The sequence below is a fragment of the Epinephelus lanceolatus genome, chromosome 17, assembly GCF_041903045.1.
Source record: "Epinephelus lanceolatus isolate andai-2023 chromosome 17, ASM4190304v1, whole genome shotgun sequence".
Taxonomy (NCBI): Eukaryota; Metazoa; Chordata; class Actinopteri; order Perciformes; family Serranidae; genus Epinephelus; species Epinephelus lanceolatus.
The window spans coordinates 11,688,149-11,702,090 of record NC_135750.1 but is presented as its reverse complement, the minus strand read 5'-3'; the positions used below and the strand labels follow the sequence as shown (position 1 = coordinate 11,702,090).

Genomic DNA, 13,942 nt, shown 5'->3' with positions numbered 1-13,942 from the left:
TCGTCCTCCTTTCATCCCTCCATCTCCTCCTTTCTTTCTCTGCTTTGAAATCTCTCACCTGCTTGCCCTTATTCCCTCTGTCACTCCCTCCTTCTGTCCATCCCTACGCGCCCCTCATCTCTCCCTTTCTCCTTCCTTCCACCTTCCACTCCTTCTTTCTACCTTCCCTCTGACCTCCCTGCCTTTCTCTCTTTCCTTTCCTCCTTTCCTTTCCCTCCCTCCCTTTGCCTCCCCTCCTTTCATAAAATGTGGCTGGTGGTTGGCTGGTAGCTGCTGGCTGGCTAGCGGTGGGGGATATAGCTTTATAATCCCCCCTCGTCTTCCAGCCCGCCTCGCCACAATGTCACAGGAGCTTAATATTTGCCATTATTATTTGCTTGTTTTATTTGACTTCGAGGCAGCACAATGACCTGTCAGCGCCGGCTTTATCCCCCCTCCGAGTGTCGTCCGTTTCAAAGTTGACTACAGTAATCCACGAGCCCCCGATTCCGCTAAATCCTGAAGCTTTCTTTCATTCGCTCGCTTTTTTTTTTTTTTTCCCTTCTCTCTCTCACTCTCCCGCCCTCCCCACTCCACCCTCCTAAATGAAATTACATACATCTGCTGGCTCAGAGTATCACAAATGTCCACACACTCACCGGTGTCCGCGCACACATCCACGCGCCTGCCTTTTGTCGTCAATGACGCAGCGGCCCAGTACTCCCTCTACTCTGCAGTGAGCGTGGTGTGTGTGTTTGACTGGGTTTTCTCTCGTCCTGAGCAGCTTCATCAGTCTTATACACAAATTATGATCAAATTCAGGTTCCCATAAAGCACCAAACCTGTTGTTTTTAAGTTTGTAGTCTTACAATAGAAGTATGAGTAGAATGAGCTGTTAACACTATGTCACTCATGTTTGCATTTGTCAAAAAGAAGGAGTACAAAAGCCTCATTTTAGAGATAATAAATTAAAGAAATTATCTCGGGAAAGCTTTAAAAATAGAAAAGAATGATGTTTTTCTTCCATTGTACAGTGCATCTTATTATTCAGAGGGCCTCCAATTAATAAATAAGCGGTATGAAATGTCTTCTTAGTGTTAATTCTGTTATGATGGCTGTCGTAGCTTCCCAGCTATTAAACCTTCCTCTTGAGAAAAAAAAAAAAAAAACAGCGAGAGATAATAACATAAGCCTTAAGACGATCTTTCATCTCGCGTCCTCTGTTTTCATCCATTTCTTCTCTTCACAGACGCACTGAGTGTCAGATTAATGCTGCTGTCGCTGTTTAAATGGCCTCCAGTGCCACAAAGCTTATATCCCAATGCTAGACATAAACAGCGCTGAGTGAGCTGACCATAGCACAAAGTTTTTTTTACAGCAACGTGGAGAAAGAAAGAAAAATTAAATGCCAAATCAGAGGCAAACAATTTGAATTTGATAGTATTTTGTGACAATTTACAAGTCAGCTGAAGCCAAAACACTGACATGTGTCTACATCTCGTCATGTGGAAAGACTTCTTCAGCTAATTATGCATGATTCCATGTCAGCTTTACATTTATGAAGTAGTTATAGGGGAATGTTAATAACATATAATACATTTAAAGGTCTGAACCTGTCACTTTAACTACATAAATTAGATGTAAATTAATACATGTTATTGGAGATTTTGTCTTGTTGATATCAAACCAGCATTTTTCTGTTGTCAGCTGGTCATAATTGATAATAAAAGCTTGTGAAAGAGCATTTAACACCGCCAGAAAACTTAAATAACATAGATGTAATGCTAGTCTCTGCATTGAAAGACATTAAGTTGCAAAGCTGCCATAAAATAACTCCCTAGTAACTGGTCTTCAAATCACTGAAATCATCATGATCGTCTGATTTTACTTCACTGAGGCAGCCGAAACGCACAGCTCCTCTTCCTGTCTTTACTCCAGGTCAGACACAAGCAATGGAGGCCGTTCTCGTGGCAAACATTTGAAGCTCTCCATTCAGTGTGCTTTGTCCATATCAGTTGTTCACATCCCATTGTACCCTGTAAGTAAGTTACGGCATAGAGCTCTAGCTCCAGGCGTGGGCGAAGCTTACATTAGCCATGCATCTGAGCCTTGCTAGCTCTCCTGTGTGTCGAGCAGGTATTACACTAAGAGAGAGTACCAGAGATGTGTGGGGTTTTTTTGAAGGCCCGCTGAGTGATTGGTGGGATATGTATTGCCCTACAGTGAGAGGCTCCACTCTGTAAAGGCGCTTGACGGTAATCGCTGAGTTAATCCCGCCCCGGTTGAAGCTGTATTGACGTTGTGAAGACATGGTGTGAAGTATGTGAATGTTTACACAAGGAACATAAGCGAGAGCAGTTTATTTACACACTCACATACATACACACACACACACACACACACACACATAAATACCTGGTGGACATACTGACTCTGCAGTGGAAAAAGATTTGACTGAATCATTTATCTGCATCATCTCTTTCATGTGTGTATGGTTGTATACACTGTGCGCTTTGATTTCATAATTTAAAGACACAGAGGAAGACAGAAAATGACCGTCTCACTCTACTGTAACTTGTTGTTATTGTTTCCTATTTTAGCTTTGTCTCTTTTAACACCTGTCTTTTGGAAACAACCGAGCAATCAGTATTTACAGCTTATTGAAACAGTGTACTATCATGTATGTAATTGTGCTTGTTGTTTCTGTTTGTGTGCATTTTCCAGGCAACAACAAGGAGGAGGAGGAGTCCATGATGCAAGAGTGGTTCATGTTGGTCAACAAGAAGAACGCACTCATCAGACGACAGAACCAGCTCTCTCTGCTGTACGTATCTCAGATGTTGACTGTTGTTCTGTCTGTGGACAAATTAACACTAAATCCACAATGCTCTGTTTTGAAATCGTTAGCACCTGTTTGTTTAACTCCTTTTTTTTTTTCATGCCCTGAGAACAGGGTTCCTACACAGTATGGGAAAATATGGAATTCAAGTAATTTCTAGCTCTGGATATGTGTGTAAAAAAAGTAAAAGTTTGGGAAAATATTTGTGTTTTCAGACTATTGCCCCCTCTCTGTTTCAAAAATATGGCTTGTCTAAACATTTATAGGTTACGTATGTTGATGTAGCTTTAAGGAAAGCAAACAGACTGTCTTTTACTGCCTTAGGAAACCTTTAAGGCAGAGTTTATCGTCGTTTCCGTGGACACAGTAAATAAACAAGGCAGAGCAGATGCTGTGAAATTTGAATAATTTCACTTTTTTTTTTTTACTCCTTTTTGATTCTTGTTCACAAAAGACACAAATATGTGGGGGCAACAATAATACAATGTTACTTATTTAATATGTTAAGGTAAAATAATATGAGTGTAGGTAGCACCGGTTAGATTACTTCTCTTTGGGCAGTGATGAACTTGTCTGGATTTGGTGTTGGTTAATTTTCATGCGCCACAGCACCTGTCTTCAGTCTTTTATCAGTTATTCATGGTCAGGTTGGATTTTAAAACTATGTATTTACAAGATGAACATCTGTCTGTTTGTAGTCAGATGTCAAATGGTCTGAAAAATCTGCAGAGGAGTCAGGAAGTTTGAATCTGGGAAAGTATGGGGTATCAAAATAGATTTGCAGGATCCCCATGAGGAGGACTAAAAACCTGGAAACATCCCACTTGTATTGGAGCATTAGATCAAACTCGTCGAAGCTGCACGGGATGGGAGTGTACTCCACTCCATTCTCCCCCTCTGTCTATCCGCTCATTGATTTACATGTGGACGGGATATGAAATCAATAGAAATGTGGCGATCATCACTCTATCGCTAGTCTCTTTGTAAGTGGTCAGCTGCGACAGGTGGAGAGACACACGCACACACACGCTGCTTTTTTTTCTTCATTTGCGGCTGTTGGGATTTCAAAGTGTGCGAGCGGAGGAGAGATTGAAGTATTCATAATCACATTATATCGTGGGAAAGGGGAGGCTTTTAAAGTGGCCAATTGACAGAAGGGCTGATTATTAGCCCTTTCTGTTCTCTCTTTGTGGAGGCGAAGAAGAAAAGGCGCCTGTGAAGGACAAATTCTATTAGGGACCGAATAAGCTCATTTTTTAATATGGCTGAAAGAGGAAAGAATTTAATTTGTGCTGCATACACACACACACACACACACACACATACACACCACATATACTCATGCATACATACATGTAGACCACACAGACGCATGACATGTTTGTAGATTCACATTTATTTCATTGTCTTTTTCATTTCTTTCATTTCTGTCTCTCTTTTCTTTCCTCACACACACACACACACACACTCACACACATTCACCCAGGGCTGTGTGAGGCGCAGTATGTGTATCAGTTATGTGCAGTAGATTAATGCGAAGCCGGAGAAGGTCCAGGCGAGTCGCTGAATCGATGTTTATTGCAGGTTTCTTTAAGTGCTTAATGATTTAGTCATTAACATATTGATGAACTTTGTTGTGTGTGTGGTTTTTTTTTCCTCTCTTCTCTCTTGCTCTCTCTTTCTAACTTGCCACAGGGAGAAAGAGCACGATCTGGAGAGACGGTTCGAACTGCTGAACAGAGAGCTGAGAGCCATGCTGGCCATCGAGGGTACGACACACACACACACACACACACACACACATACACACACACACACTCGGGAGGTCTTGGGATTTAATATGGTGTCTGCAGGTGTCAGACAGTAGAGTTATGACATCTTTCCTCTCTGTTTTATTGACAAAATCTAACTTGCAAGATTTAATTTCTTAATTTTGTGTCATTAGATTTATTTCGACAACCAAATGATTCCGTATAGATTCATTTAGTTGCTGCTGATGTAGAATAATCTTCCAGATTATTATACTACTGATTGCAAACCTCTTGCGTCACTTTTATTATAGTAGAGTAGAACATCCGTTAATGTTGTTTTACCCGAGAAAATGGCTACCAGAGAAGACACACAGCAACAGTTGGAGTTTATTATTTATTTCATGGTGATACATAGAAGGCAAAGCTGCTGTTGATCCATGTTTCTCCTCTTGTATGGTTTTCATGAGCCTTTCTTGTCCGGCTGTTGGCCAGCCTTCATCGAGAGCCTGAAGCAGGATGATTTGAATTCTGCGTCGGCTTCTTGATGAGGATTAAGATGCGAGCTTGCGAGGGATTTCACTCCCTGATACTTGATCAATGCTATCTGTTTCCTAGCTAGACCCCGACTAGCCGATGCCTGATTTGAAATCCAGCCGCAGCCGCATTGAGAGACGGTTTGCGAGGTTAAAAAAAAAACAAAAAACAGATGCAGTTATATTATTGAAAGCTTGTTAACTATACCGCAGCCAGAGAAGCAGCCATTGTGTCGTATCAAAGTTGTCAGGGGGCCAGGGAAGTTTAATCCCCTTCGACTGCATCCTCTTTGGCAAAATGAACCTTTTGCCAATCAATGCTAATTGATTTTGCCATTCGACATTGACCACCACCACCCCCTTCCCCACCCCACCCCATTCTCCTCACAGCCTTCGGACACCCATTGTAATTTCACCGGGCACCTGATAAGCTACCTGGTCCATAATAAATCAATTGTAATTAGCAAGAAAGGAGGCAGGGAGGAGGTTGAGGGGAGCAGACATGCGTAGCCAAGCAGGAGCTGCAGACGGCGCCACGCTGCCTGCGTCCAGGTTGATTTCTTCTGTCTTCGCACAGCCATTTTATTTATTTATATTTATTGAGCTGCAGCGTGTCCACAAGTCGAGTCAAATGGGAGGATTTCATTTTTTATGGTTCATGTGTCCATGGATGTTTGTGTGTGTGTGTCCTTTTGTCTCTTCGTCATCCTTTTTATGTGTGTGTAAGTGTCTGTCGGTTTCCTGCTGCCTCTGTGAGAGCATATTTCTTCATATATAGGATGTGTATCGTGTGTCTGCCTTCTCTGCTGTGTGAGTGTGTGTGTGGAGGTGAGAGAGCAGAGATAGTGTGTGAGGTGAGGTGGAGAGGTGGTGTGTGTCGTGTCACCGCGCTCCTCTCTGCCTTCATGTGGACTTGTTGGATTTGCAGCTGACTAACTTATCAGCCGGCCTTATTTTCCTCCCTAAGGGAGGCACTTAACATTCACAGGCTCTACCTTTCTGTAGCAGCCACAGATAGTTCTGAGCTGCTGGGGAGAGAGGTGTGTGTGTGTGTGTGTGTGTGTGTGTGTGTGTGTGTGTGTGTGTGTGTGTTGGTATGTGTTGGTATGTGTTGGTGTGTGTGTGTGTGTGTGTGTGAGAGAGGGAGGATCTGTTGGTCTGTTTGTCTCCATCTGTGTGTTTACATCTCACAGGTGTGTTTGTGTGTCCACCTGTGTGTCTGTCTTTATGTGTGTGTGTGTGTGTGTGTGTGTGTGTGTGTGTGTGTTTGCCGCCCAGCTCCCCAGCTCTTATTTGGTGCTTGGGCAGGTCCATTGAGCGATGGTCGGGCGTGCGAGTAATTGCTGATTTGGTTGGCCAGTCGATGACACAGAGAGAGAGAGATGCACTGTGAGTCAGAGCAGAAAAAAAAACACATCACTGAAATACACCTGCCCTGACACACACACCTGCTGAGAAAAATATATACCTGCAACGATACATACACACACACACACACACATACCACTCTCCCTCCATCTCTTCCTCTCAGTCGGACCATGTAGTTACATCTTGGACCTCAGTCTTCATCTACACACGCACAATCTGTTTGCACGACAGCTAACTGGCTAACAATGCTAACAGTCTTTAAATATGCCTATAGAGTAAACTGTGGATTATTTTATAAACTGACATAAAGATACATCTTAAAGATAGTCTGTATTTTATCAGTGTAAATAATTTCGATTTTAGAGATTAAAGTAACTGCCAGCTGGGTTTGGCTGCTCGGCCCAGTCTCTGTTTGATGCTGCAGACTGGAACAGAGAAAGAGAGGAAAAAAGTTTGACTCATGACGTGTTATTCTACATTTGTATTGCTGACTGGAGCTGCATGACACTCAGACACATGAGAGGGAGGATGAGAGGACGAGAGGAAGAAAGACGAAAGTGCTTTGAGGTGGAAAGAGGAGTCAGGAGGAGAGGATTCCTCTGAAATCAACTCTGAAGCTGATATTCTGCTAAAGAACAAATTCCTCAAAACTTTTCTTAGATTTTTTTTCCCCTTTTCATGACTCAGAAGATCTTAACAGTCATTTTTGGTGTCATGATAAAACACACATTTCAAACACCTATAGAAGTCGCAGAGGGGGGAAGGAAATATAGAGGGGAGATACTTCAGAGGTGGAGGTGCAGCAGAGAGGAAGTTATAATCTTAAATTTATTGCTGTATAACATTTCATGATTACTAGATGGCAGCAATTATTTTTATAATTTAGGGTGTTATGTTGCTGCAGTTTTGACCCCAACAATCAGCATCAACTACAGTAGAGATAAAACAGAGGTTTAACATAACAAATGGGGCCAGAAAAAGTGACATCCCACTAATAGTCAGAGTTCCCACGCATCCTGAAGTAATTTATCTAAAAATAAGGCCTTAATTGGTTTTAAAATGTCTTCTTCTCAAAAATACTAAGACATGGCAAGCAAGATTTTATGATTTATTTTTTTCTGACGTTCACATTACTGATATTAATGGGTTGAGATGCTCAGAGCTGAGGATCCACTGTCCCCTAGCTAAATACATATTTAACAAAAATTAGCTATTTAACCAAGATTTTGCAGCATGGCTGAAACTGGTATAAGGCAATGCATGAGAGGCTTGGTGTCTTTTATGCAAAACATTTTTCTAACTCTGCAGCATGGGAGTCAGGGCAGAGGAATCCCACATTCAGTGTGTTGTGTTCTGTTCTGCCCTCATCTCCGCCGCATGACAAAAAAGTCGTGATTTATGTTACAAAATACATTTGGGCAAAATTGTGCTTAATCTTAAGTTCCCCCTTTTACACTGCTTGTTCCAGATGTGAATATAACACGGCTATTCTGCCTTGCCGTTCTTTATAAAAGGTTCAATCGCAGAATGGGGGACAGAGTTGTCTCACCTTTAAGCTGGCAATGGAGGTACTAACAGCGCTGAATTGACACCTGTGTTAAAGGAACAGCCAGCAGGACAGGACTGTAGACGGGACGAGTGCAACGTTTTGATGACGTGTTATGTGTGATTAGCAGTTAGCAGCTAACTCAAAAAAGAAGAACAGCAGCTGAAAATGTCCGCAAATTGGGATACAATGCGGTCCAGGAGCTCCTTATCCTTGGAGCAGTAGATGAGATCAGCTGCTATATAACAGGGACAGTAATGATTATTTTTATTGTTTATAATGCACCTCTGATGCATATCTTTTATGTCACACTAGAGGTTGACACTGGTGTTTTACATGTCACACCTGTCATGCCTCTTTTGCGTCTGCGATGCTAGCATGCTGTCTATAATCACACACTGGAGCGGCATGATTGTTTCTGTGTAAAAATGCAAAGGTGGAATAAAGAAGGGACTTTGTAGTGGCCCTATAGTGAGATCTCTGTGTGAAAAGTAATTGATGTCAGGTCATGCTTTGTTTTCTTTAACTTTGATTATTGTAAAATGAATTCAGAGTAGCATTTAAGAAAAAGTCCTAAAAAGTCTTACATCTAACTTCTGTTAACATGTAGCAACCCTGAACATAGAGCAAATAATAATAGGAATACAGTTATCGGCAACAAACTACATTTATACTAGAGGTGTTGTCTGTTTCCTGACCTGCATTATTAAAACTTCTGAGCATCACAGTCTGAATTAGAGAGGAAAGAAGTCGATGTTTCTCCAACATTATGATGCTGTAAGTTTTCTGAGTTTGATTAAATGTGCAGCTGTTGCAGAATAAAACAGTTGGGGATGGGTGGAGGCCACCAGGCCGGCGTTGATGTTGTTTATGAGCATGCTCAGTGATAACCACCTCCCTTGTAAACTCCTTGGTGTGATGCCAGGCGGGAAAATGCCATCTGTATGCCACACTCTCATCTCCCTGCCACAAAATTGATCCACTATGCCCTCTTTATCTGCTTACTGATTCACACCTATGTATCCACACACACAAAACTGTGTCTTGGCTCCCTTCGAGGGCCTGTGTGTGTGTATGTGTGTGTGTGTGCGCATGTTTTAAAGTGGACGCCCTCTCGCCATCTAAAAGGGATTTATGCATAGCCGGGTCCCAGAGTTTTTCCTGTTACGGTTTGATATGATAAGCTTTTTTATATGTTTAAAATCAATATGTAATCCTATGCAGGAGCTTATCCCTCTCCACACCCCCGACACACACACAAACACACACACTCTTCCCATTTGTAAATCTATTTGGGCTTTGTAACACATCGGGGCGGCGCGCTACAGACCCTGATTGATTAGGTGCACTGTGGAATCCTATCACATGGGCGACTTTTGATGATGTCGCCAACTCTTTCAGGGTTGCTAGTTGACTGGAACCGCCGATAACAAGTAGCTTCGTTCCACGAGTTGTCGGACTTGAGTTTTGAGGGGAATTTAGGAAAATAACATCATTTTTTTTTAAAGTTATTTATTTGCAGTGAGCATGTTGGTGGGGCTTCATTCAGGTGGCACAAAAACCGAAGATAAAGCACTTTAAATGTTCAAATTCTCATCACTCCCCCAGAAGATGTGACTTTAAGTGCCTCCTGTAGTGTGGCTAACGTGATATTATATGCTGGTTATTGTGACATACGGTGGAACAGATGTGCACTTTGTTTTAGATTCAGGCTTTAGTGTCTGGATCGTCTGGATCTGCCTGTTATAAAAAGTTAGAAGTGGGTTTCCTGCTCTCTTAGTGTCACTTGTTTCAGTTTTAAGAGCTGTGCTGTCTCTTGAAGTTTTCAGTTTATGAGTCGGGAGGACAGATAAAGAGTTTTTAAGTTGTTGTCTGTAAACCTTAGCGTCCTAGAATTAGACAGTAAAGCTGGTGATGTTCTGTATTTTTTTTATTGTTACAAATCCAATGAAAATATCACAACTAATTTTGCCTCAGTCGCTGACCCTGTCTGGAGCTTTCAGCCCCGAGCTCATTGGTTCCTACTGAAGACAAATCTTTAATCAGGTTGAAGATATTTCCTAAAAAAGCTGAGCCAGCCCGGTTGCCAGAAGAAAATGTTGGTGTTAGATTCACTTGTTTCTCGAATGAATGACTTTATTTCAAACCAAAAATAAAAAAAAACATAATAAAAAACAAACAAGACAAAGATAAAGTCCGAAAAGGAGTCAGTAGAAGCAAAACTTCCATGTCCCTACTCCTGTCTTACATTTCTTCTTTTAACTCCTATATGATTTCAACACATTCCCATATTTATTTACAACTATCCCCAGTCTATTTACCACCCAATTCATTAAATAAATAAGTTATAAACCCAGTTTATTTACAGTCCAAGTACCACCCAATGTTAGAAAATAAATATGCACTCCCCTAACACAACCTTTCCTCTTCTATATATCTACCAAAAATATCTTATGCATCATTTCAACGTTTCTAAAGTGACGTAGTATATGAGCCAACGGAGGAGATGGTGGATGGTGTGACACCTTGGCGAGACGTCTGCGAAGCTGCAGACCACTGTTCGAGACCAACAAACAACAAAACCAGTTGTGTTTTAGCAACCTGTCGCTGTGGGTGTTTTGGAGCGACACATGAGTAGTGATAGTGGCACAAATAGCGAGACACTAATCGAGACATTGCTGCTTTTCCTGCCGGGATTGTGCCCCATAACAAGGTGTAACCACAGTGTTTCCACAAATGTAACATTTGTGCTTTGTAGAAATGTACAATGCCAACATTTTTAGGGACTATTTTCTGCTGCAGATTCAAACATGTGGTGCACTAGTGAGTATTTACAGCAGCTGAATGGTGTATGTGGGACTGACTCAAAGTGCCCATGTTTATTGCAATGAAGGAACATGTCACCTGGTGCGACAGTGTGGCTGATTGATGTGTTTTAGATGAACAACAGTGGAGCTCTGTGGCACAGGAGGAAGATATATCAGACAGCACTTGTTAGTAGAATCAATTTAAGAAAAATATAATCACTCTTTTTAGGTCAGCACTGGATTAAATTTCAAAATGGATCTGTTCCTCCAGTTTTTATCAAGAATCAGATTGCCAGTTTTCAGTGTTTGCATGTGACATAACAGAGGATCAAATCTCCTGGCTGCTGTTGAGATAGTTTGTATTTATCAGCCTGTCGACTTTCTTCTCCTCTGGTGACACTTTTTGTCTCTTGACTCCACTTGGACTTCGGCCAAAACCAGCTTTCGGAGGCCTTTTTACACACGAACAAGAGGTAGAGCGAGCAGAGCAGAGAGGACAAGAAGAAGAGAAATGAAGGGGGGATAAGTTTGCAGTCGTCCCAAAGTCTCCAGAGAACGTTCGGTCTCCACACATGAAGCTGTGGATCAAATCCTTTTGATGTCACATTGTTGTGTGTGTGAGACAGGAAGTGAGAGAGAGAGAGACGGAGAGATGGATGCACGTCAGACGGCCTCTCCTCGCTTTGAGAGAACGGGGCTTTGGACCAGTTTGCTCTCTTGAATAAATTTAGCGTCGGAGAGACCGGGCGGAGGAGGGGTTCATGGGGATTTGAACCAGCGCATTCTTGTGTGCCTTGTGCAGACTCACATGGTTACCGTTGGCGTGCACGGCGAGGGTTATCTGAATACGCACCCACCATGTGAGTTGTACACGCTCCTCCAAGTCTCTAACCTCTCTCTCTCTCATGGGGGAGGCGGGGTTTACGTGGAGGGGGGGTTGTGAGTGGCTGCAGGGTGTTTTGTTTGTTCCTGGGTGTCTGGTTACCCAGCCTGCCCTGCTCTGGTGTTGCCTGGTCACGTCTCTCATCGGCTCTCTTTATTGTTTACCTTCCTAATGAGGGGGGCGGGACTCTGCGACATGTGATTGACAGCAGTGTGCTCGCCCCCCTGTAACCCCCCCACCCCCCACCCCTCAACCAGGACTTTGGCTTTTTGGCTGAGATGTGCTCTGAAGGATAAGGAGGGCAGGATCAAGAGGGAATTTTTTTTACATACCTCTCTGTGTTTTTGTGGGAAGTTTTTTTTTTTCTTCCTGAGCCCTCCTCTTGTGGGCCGGCCTTCTCGACAGCGAGAGGGAAAGCGGGGGGGGATTGTGGGAGAGTGTGGAGTTATGGCAGATATGGATAACACACACATTCCTGTCTCACAATTATCTGAAGATGATGACTCATCTGTTTCTACACTCGACACAAATCATCTCCATCCCAAATTAACCTCTGGTTTAAAAAAAGAAACAGAAACACTCCTCAGCTGCAGGTTCGGACATATTTGACGGTTATTATAAAGTATTTGTCGAGTCCTCCACAAATCCCGAGGAGAGCAAATTTGCTTTCCTGAGAAAAAACGAAGAATGAGGGAGGGAAAGGAAGAGAGGAACGCAGAGAGCCAAATATTGGGACTGTGTTCATTTCGCTCTGTGGTTGACTTCAAAGGGACGAGCGGGGCCAATGAAGAGAGCACAGACCTTTCAGGACAAACACACTGGGCCCAGCGTGACACACACACACACTCACACACACACACAGCCTGACTGCCGCAATTTGACTCAATGAGGAGGGGGGGAATATTTATTTTTAATAAAGCCACACTTATTTTGGGAGTGACATTTTACAACATTCCTTTTATTCTGGAATCAATAGGCAGTTAAATATTGATAGAGGGGTGAAGTTGCCTACGCGCCACAGAAGTTGCACACGTCTCAGCTGTGTTTGAATTCTCTCTGGGATGGAGCGGATTTTTTTTTTTAATATGAAACGATGGAGGGTTTTGGAGGGGACACGTTCTCACGCTGAGCCGAGGAGTAGCTGGAGATTTCCTGTCTTTCCTTTAGCTGCTGGACAGCGCGGAAAATCTGCAGAGAGGTTTTATGTCGGCCTGAGATGTTTGTGTATCTGAACGTGTTGCAGTTGGACTCAAAATAAAACTACATTTTGTTGCACTGGTGATCTGAGCTGTAGCAAAGCTGAATTTGTGTAAAGCACAATTACTCAATAATTAGATGCTGGATTGTTTAAATTTTACAAAATGATTTGCCGTGATGTCGCTCTTTAAGCAGTGTTGGTGTTTGGGGGTGAGTTTTGGGGCTGACGGAGGGAGGGAGGAGCGCTGCCCCGGTGAATGTGGAGCCAAGGGCGCCAGGCGGATATTTGAGCCCCAGGGGGAGTGAGTGCTCTCCTGTGGGCAGCCCCCCTCCCCTCCAGGGAGAGGCTGAGGGGATTTGGATCGGGGTCCCACCTGGACCCTGTGGGGCCCTGTGGGGCCCCTTCCTGCAAAGACCCCGGAGAACTGAGAGAGGAGAGTCAGGGGCTCACCTGTTTGTTTGTTTATTTAGCGGAGGAACAAACTGTCCTTGACTTTTAGATGTTTGTATTTATTTAGATGCTTTTATGAAAGATTTCAGATCTTTGAGTGTTTTTGATCTTTGAGTGTTCTGAATAAGAATGCAGCATACAATGTGGCTGTCACTTTTAATAGGGCATGATTTTTTTTAAACGTAAAACACAATCATCTGTGTTTTTGAAATTATGATTGAGGACTTTATACGGGCAGCATTTTCCCATGGGGACTGGACTCCTCATATATCTGTGTGTGCATCATACGGCCGCAGATTAACATGACAATATCTTCAAGCGTGTTTGCTCGGGTCAACATACGTCACTGTGAACACACACACACACAACCTGACGGAGTGTGTTTCCACGTCATGTCTACACACTCGTCCGTACATGGACGTGGTCTCGATCTCTACGCAGCCCAGCAGGTTAATAAGAAGATGCACTTTTACCAAAGTGTCCACCTGTCCATCATGTTGAGGCTCTGTAGTCCTTTACTGTGACTCAGTTACCTGATGAAGAGCTGGAAACAAGTGAAGCCGCGTCCACACATGTAAAAACAGTTTC

General features: G+C 43.0%; 1 protein-coding gene across 5 annotated transcripts in view; it reads left to right on the top strand.

The window, feature by feature from the left end:
• ehbp1 (EH domain binding protein 1) overlaps positions 1 to 13,942 on the top strand; it is a 162,787-nt gene that overhangs the window by 147,247 nt on the left and 1,598 nt on the right. For all 5 annotated transcript variants that reach the window (XM_033612644.2, XM_078160960.1, XM_033612643.2 and 2 more), the window contains 2 exons: positions 2,704 to 2,803; positions 4,514 to 4,587. In XM_033612644.2, the coding sequence (XP_033468535.1) occupies positions 2,704 to 2,803; positions 4,514 to 4,587 (174 nt within the window). The remainder of the gene's footprint in view (positions 1 to 2,703; positions 2,804 to 4,513; positions 4,588 to 13,942) is intronic.